Below are 18,751 nucleotides of genomic sequence, written 5' to 3' on the forward strand. Positions count from 1 at the left end.
AGTGAAGTAAGTCAGAAAGAGAAAGACAAATACTGTGTGCTAACACATATATATGGAATCTAAGAAAAAAAAAATGTCATCAAGAACCTAGGGGTAAGACAGGAATAAAGACACAGACCTACTAGAGAATGGACTTGAGGATATGGGGAGGGGGAAGGGTAAGCTGTGATAAAGTGAGAGAGTGGCATGGACATATATACACTACCAAACGTAAAATAGATAGCTAGTGGGAAGCAGCCGCATAGTACAGGGAGATCCGGTAGGTGGTTTGTGACTACCTAGAGGGGTGGGATAGAGAAGGTGGGAGGGAGGGAGACACAAGAGGGAAGAGATATGGGAACATATGTATAATTGATTCACATTGTCATAAAGCAGAAACTAACACATCATTTTGAAGCAATTATACTCCAATAAAGATGTAAAAATAATAATAAAAAATAAAAGGAAGTTATCATTATTTCTATTTTATAGATGAAGGAAACTGAGGTTCAGAGAAGCTGAATGACAGCAAGTGAAGTAACTGGGTTCTTCACTACTGAATGTTTAAAGGTGAATGTCTTTGGGGTTTCCTATTTCTTGGAGTGTCGTGACTGTGAAGGAGAAAGGACATTGCAACAAATACTAATTAAGTAACATTTAGAAGGTGCTTGGGCAGAGATGAGATATCCAAGTTTTCCTTTCTGCACAAGTGAGATTTTTCAGCTTATTGTTGATCTTTCTTTTCACTTATTTCCTTAAGTAGAATCTATTCTAAAGATTGACCAAAACATCATGGATGAGATCCAGCTATCTTCCATGGAGCATCAAAGATGGCAGACACCTTAGAAATCACCTCTGTGACATCTCTACTTTAAGGACAGGAAACTAAGGCCCAGAAAGGCCTGAGGACTGTAATACAGCTAACTGGAGGCAGGCATGAACCTACTACCATTTTAGCCCATTCACTTCATGCTAGTCCCCGTGAATGACCCAGCTAGTAAGATATCAATTGGTGGGAGCACCTGCCTGGTAAACTGAGGTACCGAAGGATGCTACTTTGATGTCTCACTAGCTGGCAAGGTTCTCGCTGGTTCAAAGTAACCCAGATCAACTTTAATGGAGCAGGCAGTCATGCCATTCTAATCATGTCTTTTTTGAAACAGTTTTTGCTAACATGTTATTTTCTATCAGAAAGACAGATGCACAAACACCAGTACAACTAGCATTTATCAAGTGCCTATGTTATGACCCTCACTGTGAGTAGGGTTTTGTTTTGTTTTGGGGTTTTTTTTTAGCTGTACGCAGGCCTCTCACTGTTGTGGCCTCTCCCGTTGTGGAGCACAGGCTCCGGACGCACAGGCTCAGCGACCACGGCTCACAGGCCCAGCCGCTCCACGTCATGTGGGATCTTCCCGGACCAGGGCACGAACACGTGTCCCCTGCATCGGCAGGCGGACTCTCAACCACTGCGCCACCAGGGAAGCCCGTGAGTAGGGCTTTTGATTGCACTGTCTTTTAATAATCTCAGAGGTAGATGATTATTTCCATTTTACAAAACCGAAGGCTCAAATCCAGGCCTTTTAAAAATACGTCTAGGGCATGTTCCCTGTGTGATGCCTTCCCTGGTGTAGCAGGAAAAGCACTGGATATGGCCCAAAGACTGTAGCTTCTCTAGAAGCAAAAGTGCTAATAAAAATCTCTGCTTCCAGGGTAGAGCCAATTGAAATCAAATAAGGGTAAATTTCATTCTGTCATCTCCTGACCTATAAAAGTGAGTTAGAAGAACAGACTCCTGGAGAGTTGCTGCCTCCGGGCTCTACAAGAGTCTCTACTCATTTCTTATTGTTCCAGATTTCTGATCTTGTCTTCTGGCCAGCTTCCTGCTCTCCTGTAATCACAGCAGCACTCCATTCTGTGCTTGGACAGTTTGTAAAATCTGTACTCCCTTGGAACAGGTGATAGGTCTCAGGCTTCAAAATTCAATAAATCTCATCCTGTGAGTTTCTGGAGGTGAGCATTCAGGAGAGTGGAAGCCAAAAATAGATGCTCTTCATTTAAGTCTAGGGGTTACTCTATCATCCTCCCACTTCCTTCTTAATGTTTCCTGGTTCTGATCAGGTCTACTGCTTAACTCAGTGGAAGAAGAAAGATGGTCTGGGTGCAGCAGGATGTCCCACTGGAGCTTGTGCTCCTGGAGTACAACTCTGCAAAGCACCATTTTCCCTGAGATAATGAGCTGGAGTGAATTTACCCCCTACTACTGGTTCTTCTTTAATTATTTCTTGAAACAGAAAGGACAATGTCATTCAAAGTATAAAATGCACCTAAAAAAATATTCTTCAGTGAAGCCCAGTGGAATTAAGGTGTGACATCCCCAAGTCACAAAAGAGCTAGTCATGCTAAAGGTCAAGTTAAATAACTCATAATTTTGGATCTCTGGGTCCTGCTAGCACTCGAGTGTGGGCTTAGGAAATGCCTGAACTGAACAGGCAAGACGGCCCCTGTTGAATCTTGCTTGCCTTGGCCCTTGCATGGGTAACTCTTCCGTGATTTGACTTTCCCCACACATCTCACACCTTCTCACAAGTGACATTTTCACCCAGTGCTTGGCTTTTCTGTGGTGGGTTAAGTGTCTGCACACATTTACGTCATCAATTTCCCAGTGTGAGGATGACGTGGCCATACATGCTGTTGCTCTCCAGACATGCGAGAGGAGTTGAAGTGCTGCTAGGGTTCCTGCAATCTTTCCTGGGATAAATATGGATGAAAAGGATATGGCGTAATGATGTATGCCTTGTGTCTCCATGATGCTGCTTCCTGTAGCGCCTTCTGATGGCCAGCACTTTTTTTTTTTTAATCAAACTGAGTTTCCACGTGGTTCCAATGGCACCTGGTTCCTTGGAACTAAATCTTCGACCAAGTGTTGTTATTTCCTAATATTCCAGATTCACATCTGCTGATATGAGATTTCCCTGAATTCCACGGGTATACTGCATCATGTAGCAGTGGGCTTCTGAACTTCTTTGGAGCATCGATACAGCCACCCTGATTACAATCACTGGTCCTCAGCTTATCCCATGTATGTGTGAAGCAGTCTTGCTTTAATCATCTAACATCACCTCCAGGAAGTCTTCTCTGAACTCTGGATTGAACCAACTACTTCTCTTCTGTGCTCCTGCAGCATCCACGTTTGTCTCTACCCTAGTATTTCTACAATACACTACATTAATTGTTTCTGTCTATGGTCTGTCTCCATACTAGAATGTGAACTCCTAAATTGTAAGGACTATATATTACTGACATCTAGCACCATGTCCTGCACAAAATAGATTTTCAGTACATGTTGATGAGCCATTGTTGAAGGTTTAGTTGAATGAGTTTGGGTGAATATTATTTCCAGGCCTGTGAATTAATTCTATTCCAGAAATCCTTTTTTGCCAGTATTACTTTGTCAGGAAATGTTATACATGGTTTGTGTTGACATTCAAATAAATAGAAGGACACACATCCAGCTAAAGCTGTTACCACAGAAAGACTAAGTAGTTTTAACACCCAAAGGGTAACTGTATTTAGCAGGTCTTGTGGAGGCCATGTGGAGGGAGATGACTGTCTTCCCCCCATGCTTTCACCTTGTTAAGAGACAAGAAATTAGCAGCCACTTTGGATTGGCCTTTAGTTTGGTCTATAACTCAGTATCTTCTGACCGCATCTTCCTTAAATCCTCCCAAAAGACTCTCCTGGGATTCATACACATTATGAAATCCAACTGTCTGATATGACATATGGATGCCTCACCCTCTATATCAGATTTCCATCCACACACCCCACAAGTGTGTTCGTGTTCCTATATTAGATACAGACTGGGAACCCCAGAGATAATCTTCTTTCCCAATTTCAACAACTTCAGCTTGCTTGTGGATAGTTCTGTTCAGCTACCTAATAGAGAATGTCCTTGAGTGATTAAGTCTGGAGGAGTCTTGCATCCTGGTGGTTTGAGGGGAAAAAAAAAAAAAAAGTCTTTCCAACTCTGGATCCTCTGGTTTTTGCCCTGATATTTTACTAGGGCCTCAATCTTCTCTAATTCTGAATGGTTAAGGAAGACCTTTCCAGGCCACGTTTCAGAAGAATTAACCCATGTTAGAGTGAGGCTTGGAGAGCTTTAAGGAAAAGATGTACGTAAGCCCATATTACAAAGAAACAAAATCAGCATTTAGGAAAAAGGCTCTACGGATGAAGCATGAAACCCTGCTCAGGCCAACAGACTCTGCAAGTGGGAAACGGATCTTGTGGCAGTTTGCCTACATGTTTCTGGGAACCATTTCTGGATGAAGGGATTGTTGAACCAGTTCTCCTTGGAAAAGAAGACTAATTGGACCAAGATGGTGGTTGGCTTGTTCTACTGGGTGCCTCACTCTCTGAGCTTCCTCTCTGAGGCTCATCACCAGCAACACTCTGAGCCCAAAAGCCTGGGTGTTGTCTCAGGGTCAGGCAAAGCCTAGTTCCAGAAACCCAGCTTGGGAGTCATGGAGAAACATTTTACTGGGTGTTTGGCTATTGAATAGAACGTTACATGACAAGGCTCTCTGTGCTCCTACTTAGGGGTAGGAAGGGTCATTCCCCAGGCCTGCAGAATTACAGGCTGCAGAGAAAGTGATCCTGATACTCTAGAGCTGGCTTCCATATCTGTGTCTGTTTTGAGATGGTCTCAGCCTATGAATAGTGATGTAACTGGCTAGGAATGCCTGGGGGCGCTCACCTGGGCCCTACTACTGTGACTAACCCCCACAGACTTTTCCCCAGCCAGAACCAATGTTGTGACTGGACCAGCCTTTGTGGTTCTTATTATGATTGCAAGATGCACCTCAGCAACAACCATCAGGAAACTTTGAAAAAAAACAAGTATTCTTCACAGGTCCTGAAAGGTACATGGCAAGCCCAGGGCCACACAGCCAGATCATGGATAGAAAGAGAGAAAGAGACAGCGTGAACCTGGGGTTCTGCCTTTGTTGGAATTGAGGGTGGGATGCCTAGTGTTTTGTGGATTCACTAGTTACTGGTGAATTTAAAACATAAGAGCAGGAATTAAGGTACTGGAAGCGAGAAGCAGAGTCAGTCAAACCCTCAGTTATCTAGGTGACTGCAGACTTTCTAAAAGGAGAAATTTATGGATGGGGTGGCCTTTATCTGGTTGTGTAGGTGACAATACGTTTATTGAAGATGGATGTCTTTGAAGTGAATCCCTTGAGAATCAAAAGCTTAATATCAGGCACTTACATTATAATCAGAAAAGCTAATCCTTATGTACTTACACTACAGTGTCATATGTGGCATCTTTCTGGGTGAAACCAAATAAGAGTCTATTCCTAGGTATCCCATGCTCTTGAATTGGAAGAATTAATATTGTTAAAATGGCCATACTATCCAAAGCAATCTACAGATTTACTGTTATCCCTATCAAATTACCCATGACATTTTTCACAGAACTAGAACAAGTAATCCTAAAATTTATATGAAACTGTAAGAGACCCAGAATCGCCAAAGAACACCTGAGAAGAAAAAGCAAAGTTGGAGGCATAACACCCCCACAAGACTTCAGACAATACTACAAAGCTACGGTAATCAAAACATCATGGTATTGGCACAAAAACAGACATATGGATTAACAGAACAGGACAGAGAGTCCAGAAATAAACCACACACCTACAGTCAATTAATATTCAACAAAGTAGGTAAGAATATACAGTGGGAAAAAGACAGTCTCTTTGGCAAGTGGTGTTGGGAAAGCTGGACAGCTGCATGTAAACCAATGAAGTTAGAACACTCCCTCACACTATACACAAAAATAAACTCAAAATGGCTTAAAGACTTAAATATAAAACATGCCACCATAAAATTCCTAGAAGAGGACGTAGGCAAAACATTCTCTGACATAAATCATAGAAATGTTTTCTTAGGTCAGTCTCCCAAGGCGAAAGAAAATAAAAAATAAACAAATGGGACCTACTCAAACTTAAAAGCTTTTGCACAGCAAAGGAAACCATAAACAAGATGAAAAGACAACTTACAGAATGGGAGAAAATATTTGCAAATGATGCAACCAACAAGCACTTAATTTCCAAAATATATTAAAAGCTCATACAACTCAATAACTAAAAAACCAAAACCCAATCAAAAAATGGTCAGAAGACCTAAATAGACACTTCTCCAAAGAAAACATACAGATGGCCAATAGGCACATGAAAAGATTCTCAACATTGTTAATTATTAGAGAAATTCAAGTAAAATCTATAGTGAGATATCTCTTAACACCAGTCAGAATGGCCATCACCAAAAAGTCTACAAATAATAAATACTGGAGAGGGTGTGGAGAAAAGGGAACCCTCCTGCACTGTTGGTGGGAATGTAAATTGGTGCAGCCATTATGGAGGACAGTAGGGAGGTTCCTTAAACTAAAAAGAGATCTACCATCTACCATATGATCCAGCAATCCCACTTCTGGACATGTATCCAGAAAAGATGAAAACTCTAATTCAAAAAGATACATGCACCCCAATGTTCATAGCAGACTATTTACAGTAGCCAAGACATGGAAGCAACCTAAATGAACGTCCTTCAACAGATGAATGGATAAAGAAGATGTGGGGTGTGTGTGTGTGTGTGTGTGTGTGTGTGTGTATATACACACACAGAGATATATGTATATATATGATGGAATATTATTCAGCCATAAAATGAATGAAATTCTGCCATTTGCAGCAACATGGATGGACCTAGAGATTACCATATTAAGTGAAGTAAGTCAGAAAGAGTGACAAATATCATATGATATCACTTACATGTGGAATCTAAAATATGACACAAATGACCTTATTTACAAAATAGAAACAGACCCGCGGACATAGAAAACAAACTTATGGTTACCAAAGGGGAAAGGCGGTGTTGGGGGGAATAAATGAGGAGTTTGGTATTAGTAGATACAAACTACTAATATGAAATAGATAAACAACAAGGTCCTACTGTATAGCACAGGGAACTGTATTCAGTATCTTATAACTATAATAGAAAAGAATCTGAAAAAGAATATATATACACATACATATACACACACACACACACATATATATGACTGAATCACTTTGCTGTACACCAGAAAATACAACATTGTAAATCAACCATACTTCAATTAAAAAAGAAAAAAGAGGCTATTCCTTCTATACTATAAGCTCTCTAGGGCAGAGAACATGACTTATCTATAGCATTCTCAGCATTTTGCCCAAGTAAATAAATATAAAAACAAAGAAATGAAAAAGCCTGCTGTAATTAAGTAACATATTAATTAATAGTGCAGGTTCTGAATGGGACAGCTTGAGTGTGCCCTTGGGCAAGATTCTTAGCTTCTCTGTATATTTTCTCTTACCTACAATATGGGAATAATGGTAATAGTATCTATCATGTAAGATTATTGTTCAGAATTAAATAAGATGATGTATGTAAAGCACTTAGCTGGTATGTAATAGCACTTGATAAATATTTCTTGCTTTATAGTTATTACCACTTGAGAAAATCTCATTCTGCATTTTGTAAATCCTCAAGATGTTTTAGGAGAATGGGAAGGAACTCCTATTGAAAGATATATCTTAATGATGAACTGAACCCTAATGGGGTAAAGTCAACGTCTCCGGGTTGTTTTGCAAAACATTTGAGTAGCTGGGACCAGAAGCTAGCCCTCTCTTTATCTGCTGGGTTTATAGGAAAAGCAGATCTTAGAAAATAAGCCTAGACTGGCTCAGGGGCTTGCAGAGACTCCTAAGTCATACCTAACAAATCTGTTTCCTTTCCTTCCTAGGTACTCAACTAGACTATATTTCCCAGGTTCTCCTGCAGTTAGGCGTGGTTAGAGTTCTAACCAAAAAATGGGGAGGAAGTCATGTAACCAATTCCAAGCCAGGCATATAAATATTTCCCATGTTCAAGTTTCCATTCTTCCTCCCTCTGCTACCTGAATGGAAAGGTATCAAGCTATGTGTTGAAGATAGTGGAATTTGGAAGGAGCCTGGTTCTCAGAATCACTGCTTGGAGAAGAGCCACCTAACCAGGAAGCCCATGCAGATTGTGAGATGAGTGAGAAATAAACATTAACTTGTTAATATTTGGGAGTTTATCTGTTACATCATCTAGAGACAGCTTAAGGGGGATTTTACCTGCCCATGGGTGAAAGAGGAATGTACAGTGTGGCAAGACAGGGAGAGCTCCAAGATTCCTCTTCATGGCCAGGAACTTCTCCTAGAACGCGAATTGCAGGAGGGTTGCCTTGGCCATCCTTTGGCAGCTCACTTTATCTGTTTTGGCTTTATTGAATAAAAGTACTAAAAAGGACTCAAAATCTCTTTGGTTTTCTGTGCTTATACTGGGCCTGCATTAAAGTTTAATAAAAGCAAAAAGTATGAGTAGGAAGCATCTGAAGTAGGAAATGCCGTTAGGTTGACCCATAAAACATGAGTGCTAGGAGCAGTTGTAGGGATGGAAAATTTACTCTTACCTTCTGGGTTCTTTAGCTGATTTAATAATTAAATTGACATAAGACAGATTAACAGAAGCAAAACAAATTTAATTCTGTCTGTACAGAAGCCCCCAGAGATATGAGACTAAAGGGCAAGTAGGGCAATTGAGGCTTACATGACTTCCTGAGCTAAAGAATGTCCTAGGAGCCTGGAGCTTCAAAGGGGAGGAGGGTAACTCACTGAAAGGTAAGAACAGCTGATGTCTGGTAGTTAGAAGTTTGCCCTGCCATGCTGGTAATCAGATAAAACAAGATGTCTCTGATAATGTTTTTGTTTTTTTTTCTTTCTGGTACAGGCCCCCTATTTAACTCATTTAGGTAATTAAGGGAGAGGTAAAAGTTTTTCCCCAATCTGCTGGGTCTTGCTTGCCTTCAGCTGAAAATAATCCATTCGCCAAAGTGGCATATTTTGGGGTGGCATATTCTGCTCCCCTTCACAGTAGAATGAGCTAAGAAAGAAAACATGATCTATGTTTTCTCAGCCTTAAGCAGCAAGTTGCACCTCTCTCCATCTCGTGTGGCACTGCTTTGCCTGGCTGAAGAAAGCAAAGGGCTCTGTGCAGAGCTGTATACAAGGAGCATGGCACCTGAACCTAACCCTGGGGACCTGGTGGGGTGGGGTGGGAGTGTTGGGGGGATGTAACTTGACTCCTCGATCACCCCCTAGTCCCCACTGGTCCTTTCCAGAGTGAAGGTTCCCACTGAGACACTGGATGGAATCCTGAACTGCCCAAGTTAGAGTGTTGGGCTGTACCCCACAGGCTTACAAGGCCTGTGCTTGTCCATACTTAAGACCGAAGAAAGAGCCCGGAGTCAGCGACAGAGACATCAATGGTTTAACGGATGGGAGAGCTTACCTGTCTGAAGCAAGGTCCTGGGTTGACTGTGTGCGGTAGAGGGTCTGGCAAGTCATGGCGGCAGGCTTCGCTCCCCGGGGGAGGGGAGGGGTACCAGTTATAGGAGGAATTGATGTCAGGTGGGCTCATCGGTTACCAGGGAAACCAGCGGAGGAGCTCGCCCCTTAACAACCCTTTGATAAGCATAGTGGAGGGTTCTGATCTAAAGCTAGAACAGTCCTTAGCTGGGGCCTGGGGCGAGTATGTAGGAGGTGAAGCAGGTACTGGTGAGGGGGTGGGGGAGGAGGAGGATGTCCAGAGAGCAAGAGAACAGCCATCTTGAGTGGCCTGACCACACACAGAGCTAAGACATCTCCTATCAGAAAGGGGAGTCCAGGGGCCTCCCTGGTGGCGCAGTGGTTGAGAGTCTGCCTGCCGATGCAGGGGACACGGGTTTGTGCCCCGGTCCGGGAGGATCCCACTATGCCGCGGAGCGGCTGGGCCCGTGAGCCATGGCCGCTGAGCCTGCGTGTCCGGAGCTTGTGCTGCGCAACGGGAGAGGCCACAACAGTGAGAGGCCCGCGTACCGGGCCAAAAAAAAAAAAAAAAGAAAAGGGAATCCAGAGTCATGGAACTAGGAGCAGCAGGGAGAACACACGATTTAAGATTTTTGAGATTTGACTTAAGAGAGCAAACATCCTCTCCCCCAATCACACTACCATAACTCATTGTCCCATACAGAGAACACCTGTCTTTGCCATGCTACTTCCCACCCTCGCATCTGGACGCCCTCCTTTCTCCTCAATTTATGTGGTTTCCATGAATTCTGAAAAGGACAATTCAAATTCAACCTCCTCCATGAACACCTCTCTTTATTATTGACCTTATAAATCTCATTTTGGGAAAAACACAGTAGTGGAAAAGCCTCGGTTGCAGCTCTTTGTTGCATACAAGCTGTGTTAATTTTGTGCACCTTACTGAACCTCTGTAAGTTTCAGTTTCCCTATCTATAAAATAGGGAATGAAGTACAAATCCTACAGGGTAGTTGCGAGGATTATAGGGATACCTTGCATAATATGGAGCATGTAATAAAGACTCAATGAAAATTTGCTTCGTTCTAAAGTTCTGCCCCATATATGGTGTCTACCACCAATTTAATGCTTTTATTATTCACTGTTTCATACACATATATCTTGACTCCTCGACCAGGCTGAAATCTTTTTGAAGGTAGAAATTTTTGCTATCTATTACATAGAACAGTTTTGAGAAAACTGTAGAATACTAAGCCGTATTTAGTATTTTCTTCTTATTATTATGAATATGATTATTAATTGGTTGCTTGATCACTTGTTGTAACCTTTTAATAAAGTCAGAGAGAAGGGATGACTCTCATCCTCTACCAAGTCATGAAAATAGGACTTCATTGGGACCATGTAGAAGACAGATTCAGATCTGAAGAGCCCCTAAGTGGCCCTGGTCCCAGAAAGTCAGCAGCAGGGCTTTAGTGAATAAGTATCAGTGCTACAAAGCCTTTGGAAAGACAAAAATGCCTGGCTCCAGCTAATGCAAAACTAGCAGAGCACGTCTTCTAGTGAGGATATGGCTGCCCTTGCCATAAGCTGGAGTAAGCGAATTCTAAGATAAGGTCTTCCTTTGCACTAACTCAAACGTCACCCACTTAGAGTAGCCCTCTTAGAAAACCCTGTCTAGATGAGCCTTGACCCTCATTCCCCAATCACTCTCTATCATCCTATTATCTTTAATTTCCTCAGAATGATTTTTGCAGTCTGAAATTATATTCTTCATTTGTTTGCTATGTCACTCACACCAGACCATGAGCTCTTTGAGAGCAGGAGCGAGTTTAATTGTTCATTTCTATGTCTTCATGTCAAGTGAGGGCAGTGACTGATAGGCATTAAATAAGTATTTATTGAATTGAATGAAGCCGGTCACAGTCATGGCCCTCTCAGGAAATCAAATCTCCAGTTGACAATCATAAGCAGAAAAGCTTTGTGAAAATGTGTCTTTGTGACTGGTTTTCCTTGAGAGGACAACTCTCCTTTAGCTTATTGAATGCAAATTGGTACAGCAGAGCTTCTCTGAAATCCTAAGTACCTACCAATGAATCAAATACGTGTCATCAGCCAAACAGCTCTGCCCTTCCATCTCAGCCCTCAAAACTTCCACTAATGATACAATATTTCATAAAAGAGGGTGTTAGTCTGTAGGCTGCAAGAAGCTTCCGAATACCTCCAATTTTATTAAATTGCCAGGTTTCAATTGAGATGCTATCATTTTCCCTCCAAAACTTATTTATTGTATTGACCTTTAAAATGTTATTTCATTCTTAACCCGTCATTCCTAACTTCCATAAAAATTCTGAGCATCCTTGAAATCTCAGTCAAGTTCTCCCTTCCCAGTGAAAACAATCCCAACTCCACCTTCTTACACTGAATATCTTCTTTGAGTTTTCAGAGCATTTTATATCATTTGCCTCACACGCGCCATGACTGCCTAAAAAGTGAACACTTTTAAGGACAAAACTATGACATGTATTTTTAAAAACCCCCTATTATGTGTAATGGATGCTGCCAAGCTAGTTTCTAAAGTTAATTTTCATTAATCTGTCACAGAATGCTATGTGAAGAACAATAAATCTTTGATAATGTGGGTCCCATTAATTTGGACTGAATTCGGCCATGTAACCATTTTGCACTATCCTTGAAAAGTGGGTTTGGCCAACAAATTCAACAGTAAGAATGACTATGTATTAGGATTCATATTGGGGCCTTGAGGATCAAAGGGGAACAAGACAGCCTTTCCTCGAAAACACGAGCATCTTAAAGAAGAATAATCTTTCAATAGCCCTTCGTATGCGATCATTGTGCCAATTGAAATAAAATTTCACCATTTCATTAAAGATAATTGGGTAGAGTATATTCTTGACAATTCTTTATCCAGTTCGTGTTAAAATAAATCGTTTTATTACTTTCTCAGTTGCAGGTAGAAATGTACGCTACAATTCAAATGTAACCAACTTAGATTGTTCTAATTCATCCAAATTATAGAAATTACCTATACTTAAAACTCTTAAATGATTATTGCTCTTTAATAGGAAATAATAAATAAAATAAGAAATTATTATTCTTACTGTTAAATGAAAATATGGAGGTTCTGTGTTGAGTTTGCTGCTCAACGTATCACGCTTATCTATTACCTAAAACCTCAAACACTGGTAGACCAGTGAGCAATATTTGGTATGCTGCTAAGTCAGTAAGAAATAACAATAAGCTTCATACGTAGCTGGTCTCGGTCTACCGTTATGAAGCGAAGTGTTGACTGCAAGGTTTTCAAATAGCAGTGTCGTTTTAAGTTTTGAGATGTCGCCCAGAGAGTTTACAGTCCATGAAGATACTCAATCAGCTACTGTCCCGGCTATTTTAGCAACAATCTGATGGCTAATGGAATTAACTGGCATGCCACTCTTTAAAGTTATCCATAAAACCAAAGCAATGACTAATTAAAGTTTTTGTTTTCCCAACCCAAGCTCCATTTCCAGTGAAAGAGTATGGTGGTCCAGCAGCCTCACCATCCCCAAATCAAACCCTGGTGAAATGGGTCAGTGGGCTTCCAGTGTAACTGTCCACTGGGAAACAGTCTGGGGCAGGTGTAAGAGCAGGAGATTTTAAGTCCTGGCTCTGCTGCTTCCCAGCCACGTTTACGTATAGACAGGTCCCAGGTTTTATAATCCTAGTCTCCCATTTGCAAAACAATACGTCCTGCCCAACCACTGTGAAAATGCTTACAAATGGAATAGCCCTGGGCACTTTATTAATCTCTTATATAAATCGTCATTTGATGCGTGACAACTCGAAATCACTCCTCCTGCGCCGGGTGGCACATTCAAGGGGGAGAGTATATATTTATGATTAAACATCCTAATCTGAGGTCCTAACCCAGCCTCAGAGACACTTTTGCCCCAACCCCTTAGAATTCTTTCTTGGTGGTCCGCGGGCGTCCTGAGACTGCTGGGGCTCCAGCAGAAAGGCATCATGTCAAATTACCAGCTCAATCACTTGCTACCTGAGGGCCTTGGTCCATTACTTTACCTTTTTAAAGTTGGCTTCCAAATCTATAAAATGATAATAAAAATAATACCTACCGCAGAATTGTGGGAGGATTCTCGTTAAGACACATGGTATGATATCTGGCACTTAGCGACGATGAGGATTGCTATTAGACTCACAGGTTTTTGCAGCTAACATGAAAGTGGGTATCCCACTAGAGTCACACCTGGTTTCAAGTCCTAGTTCCCTCTCTGAGTGGCTGTGTGGACCTGGATAATTCACTCAGTCCCTCCGGAGCTTAGTAACTAACCATAACATGAGGACGATAATATATACTTCATGTGTTCTGAATAAAGATCATGTTACATGGTAGAGATGAGAGTGCTGTGCTTATTGTAAAGCACAATGTAAAGGCATCGGCTGCTGCTTGCTTTTTCCATATGGACGAACACACAGAAAACAATTGCAAAGATTTTATTTAGCGGCTTTCTGTGCTTCGCACTTAGAAACAGAGTTCCGTGCATAAGGGCAAATTTTTATACACCTTTCCTTCATACATATTTTACATACCCTTTTTATTGCCCCCTTTTTTAATATTCATAATACTGGATTCCCCACTAGGCACATAAATACATTTATCTACAACACCTCAAAACCAAAACTCTTAATAATATCTGTATTCTTTTACTTGGTATTATTTGCATTTCCACACCACTTAAAAAGTTTAGCTTGTACCAAACTTCACTTGTTTTCTTATCATTAAAGGATTTGAAGGGGAAGGGAAAGATGAAGGAAAAAAATCCAAAACTTCAAAATTGCAATGAACTATTTAAAAACAAAAATGGTAATCTAAGGGCAGGTCGAAGGATGTAGAAGACCCATCTGCAATTCTCTGGAACATGACAGGACTCCTCCTGCCACAGGGGTGATGGGCAGGTGATCCAGGTCAGGCGTCTGGACCTGGCATTCGCAAGGCCAGACCTCCATTTGTCACCTCTGTTCTTGGTATCATCTGTCGGGATTATAAAACCCTTCCTTCCTCACACTCCTTCTACTTCCTTTCCCCTGCCAGGCTGCATGCTCTGGAATCGGCACTTCCTGTGTGGCGCCCCTCTCTTCTGGATCACAATGGTCAGAACTGTGGCATGAAGATGCATTCCTTGCCCCGGTGCTTCTCACCAGTGCTCTGACCATGCAGTGTCCCAGAGAGGTTTACTCCTCAATGACTTCATGGTTCCTTCCATAACCTGTGGGGGAGAGGGGGAGAAACAAACCCAAACCACATTTCCTTGGTGAATTAAAACTCTCATCGTTGCTCTCACTTCATCATTCAGTCTTGCTCTCCACCTCTCTCTTGGTCTCTGTTCGTTCTTCTCTCTCTCTCTCTCTCTCTCTCTCTCTCTCTCTTTCATCTGCTCTTACTCCCCTTTTCACAGGCACCACTGGGAACATCAATGACAGCACACCAGTTGAAGAGAGCCAATGTTCAAAAGCAATCTTTCTCAGGAAGCCCGGTCCAGTTGTAGTACTGATGTCTTTCCACCCTCACTGACCCGAAGGGGTTCCAGGATACACGGTTCATTCCAGAAACAGGGTAAGCTGCAGAGGAGAAACGTTGGCAGCTGCTGCTGGCCCAGTCCATCTACTGTTGTACCTAGACACATTTTTGGTGAAAGCACCCATGCTGGGCTTCCCTCCACAGAGTTCACCCAGTTCCGAGTCAGTGTGCATGTATGTTTGTGTATGGATGAGTTTGTGTATGAATACATATGTATGTGTGTATGCATGCATGCGCATATTATGTGTGTATGTGTGTATGTATAGACCTGTATTTGTGTGTGGGTAATTTCATGACTGCTACATGCTAGCATCTCCCTTAACATTATTATAAAATGATTATTCAGTTTCTTCAAAGGCCACTCTGGGGAGACGATGCTTTATAAAACTAAGATTTGGGAAGGCAAGAGAATGGCCACTGAGTCAGAGATGATTCCACCGCAAGTATCTTTCAGTGGCTTAAATGTCTCTTGTTCTTGGGTATGTGCTTTCCTCCTCCAGTAAAAAAAAAATAATAATAATAATACACAGTTCCTGTTTTTCAAAGGCGTTGGGCTCCCAAAGAGCAGGATCTGCCCATGGAGACTCTGGGGCCTTGGCTGCTGTAAGCTCCGTGGTGCTAGGACTGGCCACTAAACCATGTGAACGGACATCTGGGAGGAGGAGCCTGGGACGGCCCCATACTGCCGGCCATCACAGGTGTTAGTCGCCTGCTGATTATTGGCTGAGGGGCTAATCATGTGCATGCCATGCTCCATCCCTGTAGGCAGGTACTGCCTCTCTCCAAAGGCCCCATTGGAAGGAGAAGAACAGAGTAAAGTGCTTTGAGAGGTGCTCAGTTTTTCTGGGCTTGCAGCTAGCCTTGGGGAAGTGGGGAAATTGTATCCGTATAGATTATAAGGGTTGTGGAGAGAGAAGGCATTGTAGGAGCTCTGCTGCATGTGGCTGCCCCCAAACATGTGTGGTGATGAGGAGCTGGACGCTGCATTGCCTGCCTGCATGACATACTGAAACTGGGAAGTGGGGAAGGACCCCAGCTGGCCACCGTAGGCTTCCATCTTGCTGTTGCTAGGCAACGAGGAAGGAGTAGGTATTCCTGAGATCAGGGATGGAGTCCTCTGGGGCATGAAGGTTTCGGAGGGCTGAGGGGCTGAAGCAGTGCCACTCTGGAGCCTGTTGTAGCCACTGTCACTCAGCCCTGGGTAGCTCTGCAAGGCAGCCATGTTGCTTCGGGCACATGGTGGGTAATCAGAGAGGTTTAGGTTACACAGCTGGCTCTCTCGGCAGCCCACGTTGAAAGTGTTGGGGGCCAGATGAAATGTTGGAGGAGAACAGGATGGAGATAAAAGATGAGAAGAAGCTGAAGGGGATGGTGTCCCAGTGCTGGAGGTGGTTGGGGAAGTGCCTGTGCTGCCTCCTGAAAAATAAAACATAAATACCGTTGAGACATGAGAATCACCTGAAGGGCTTGTTAAAACACAGATCGCTGATTCTACCCCAGAGTTTTGAATTCTGTAGGTCTGGGACAGGGCCCGAGAATTCGCAACAAGTTCTCAGATCCAAGGACCACTCTTTGGCTAGAGGATGTCCAGGTCCCTTTTATCTCCTAAAATACCTGAATTTGTATTTGAGAGAGTTGTTCTAATAACCTGGGGATATTAGAACTAGGTTGGTGGCCGATGCACCAACAGACAAAGGGCCAGTTTAACCCAGTCTACTTCAAATGTGTTCTCAGGTAATTTAAGAAGGTCAAAAATGACCTTTCCAAGCCTCCCCTTTACCGGGCTGGGGAGCAGCAGTGCTGCACCCACTTCCTGTCTCATCTACTGGAAGTTGAAGGCAGTGGTGAGTGTCAGGGTTACTGGACCTTTCATGTGAATTGCAGAACGGGCAGCTACTTTGTCTTCCATAGGGCATCTCCCATGATGGAATTTCTCTATCAGGGCAAGGTTGGGACTTGCCCAGAATTGTTGAGCACTGTGATTCTCAAGGAGCATCTTATCCTTTAGGTCACCCACAACTCATGCAGGGGGTCCTAGAACATGAGCTGCTATACAAGGGGAAAGGAACTTTTAAGTAGAAGGGAGCAGGAATAAGGTTTTTAACAGTGAGAAAAAATGTGAATAAAATCATCAGGATTCCAGAAATATAGGGACCCAAAGAAACCATCCACAGTGTACCAGGGAGGAAGGTCCAGGTGTGCAGGCTGAGAGGCAGATACCTCAAAGAGAAACCCAAAGCTAAGTTTTAGCACAGGAAAAAAAAACAAAACGCCTTAGCCTACCTCCACAGATATTGTAGCAGTTTTGGCTGTAGAAATACAAATTTAGCTCTTGTTAATGTTTTTTTTCAGAGTTAAAGTTTTCACAAAGCCCAACCAATATCGTCTCTTGCTTGGTCAAAAGAATTTCCCCAATGAACTTCCAAGGTAGAACTGGATTTAGATATAAACAGCTCCTGATTTCAGAATCATTTCAGGAAATTCTCCTTCTCTGTTTCTTGTTTATATCTTAAATTCCCTTAAGAGAAGTAAAAAGATTTTTATTCCACAAATTGAGATATGGCCAACATTGTAAATACCATTGGAGAAGTAAGCCAGCACTGACCATGGAAGGAAGGGCATCAAGCCTGATTCTAGGTTCACTGGCCTCCGTCCAGCTCCTGACCACAGGCAAGGCAGGCTACATCTTAAATCTCCTCCTCTGTGAAACAAGGGCTCCAACTGATAGGATTCAGTTTCTGTCCTTCTCAGAGTTTATGTCTGAGGATTAAATTTCTGCTAAAGTGTGAATGGCCAGTAACAAGTACTTTCCGAGGAATCATTTAAGCACGAGGAAGTTCTTGAAGGGGAAAGCTAAGAAGGATGATGGAAAACACACTTCTTGTTTTTGTACCACTGAACAGCCTAGCCTACGGTGACTTAACGCGAAGCTCAGGGGTTCATTTTCTGCCAGCGTGGGGTTCCTCTCTGAGGTGTCCTACACATTTTCTCCCTCTTCCACCCTAAATGCCAGGCACTTCAGTGAAATAAGTGCTATGGCACAAATAGAGAAACTCAACTCCAGCTGTAAAGAGATTTGTGTTTTATGGGATGTGTATCTAGTCTCCTCTCTTTGAAAGTCCGTCCTTGCCCTCCCAGATATGGTGTTTATGTGGTCCTGGAGGAGACCCCCTGTTCAGCACGCTGCATGGTCCCGTTATAGGTATGCTCCATCAGGCCCGAGCCCTAGCCCTGCAGCAGGAAGTGCAAGATGGAGCAGATGACTTTTTACAACCCTAAATGGTTTTCTCGGATGGCCCAAGATGGAACGAATGGTACTGATTTAAGGCCTCAATTGGTTTCACTAGAAAAAAAATAAGACGGGAACTATTAACAAGTTACAGGGATTTCTGCTGAGCAGATGAGAGGCACATGTTAAAAAGTTTGTAGTCAGCTTGCTTTGGCTTTCAAATGACACTCACTGGAAATGAGACTTGGTAGCCTGCAGAGCTTCAGGGGGAGAGAGTGCCCATACGAGCTCGTGTTTGAAGAGGGAGAGCAAGCCTGCCCAAGAGAAGGTCACATGGCTTCCATTCCCTTTGAAGAAGTGCTCTTATGCACGTAAAATACTCAGTACAGATAACAGCCATTTTTCAAAGTCCACACAGAGAGAGAAACTATGGCACTCGTTTATGCAGAGAAGCAAACCGAGATACTGAGAAGTCTTTACTCTCTTACGATCTAACAGCTTGTCAGCTGTTAAACAAGATT

General features: G+C 42.6%; 1 protein-coding gene across 1 annotated transcript in view; it reads right to left on the bottom strand.

The window, feature by feature from the left end:
* Window positions 1–15,632: 15,632 nt before the first annotated feature.
* The window catches only part of TBX15 (T-box transcription factor 15), a 99,503-nt gene continuing 96,384 nt past the window's right edge, over window positions 15,633–18,751 (bottom strand). The window contains exon 8 of the mRNA XM_065883802.1: window positions 15,633–16,417. Within this exon, the coding sequence (XP_065739874.1) occupies window positions 15,633–16,417 (785 nt within the window). The remainder of the gene's footprint in view (window positions 16,418–18,751) is intronic.

Source organism: Phocoena phocoena, chromosome 1, assembly GCF_963924675.1.
Source record: "Phocoena phocoena chromosome 1, mPhoPho1.1, whole genome shotgun sequence".
Lineage (NCBI taxonomy): Eukaryota > Metazoa > Chordata > Mammalia > Artiodactyla > Phocoenidae > Phocoena > Phocoena phocoena.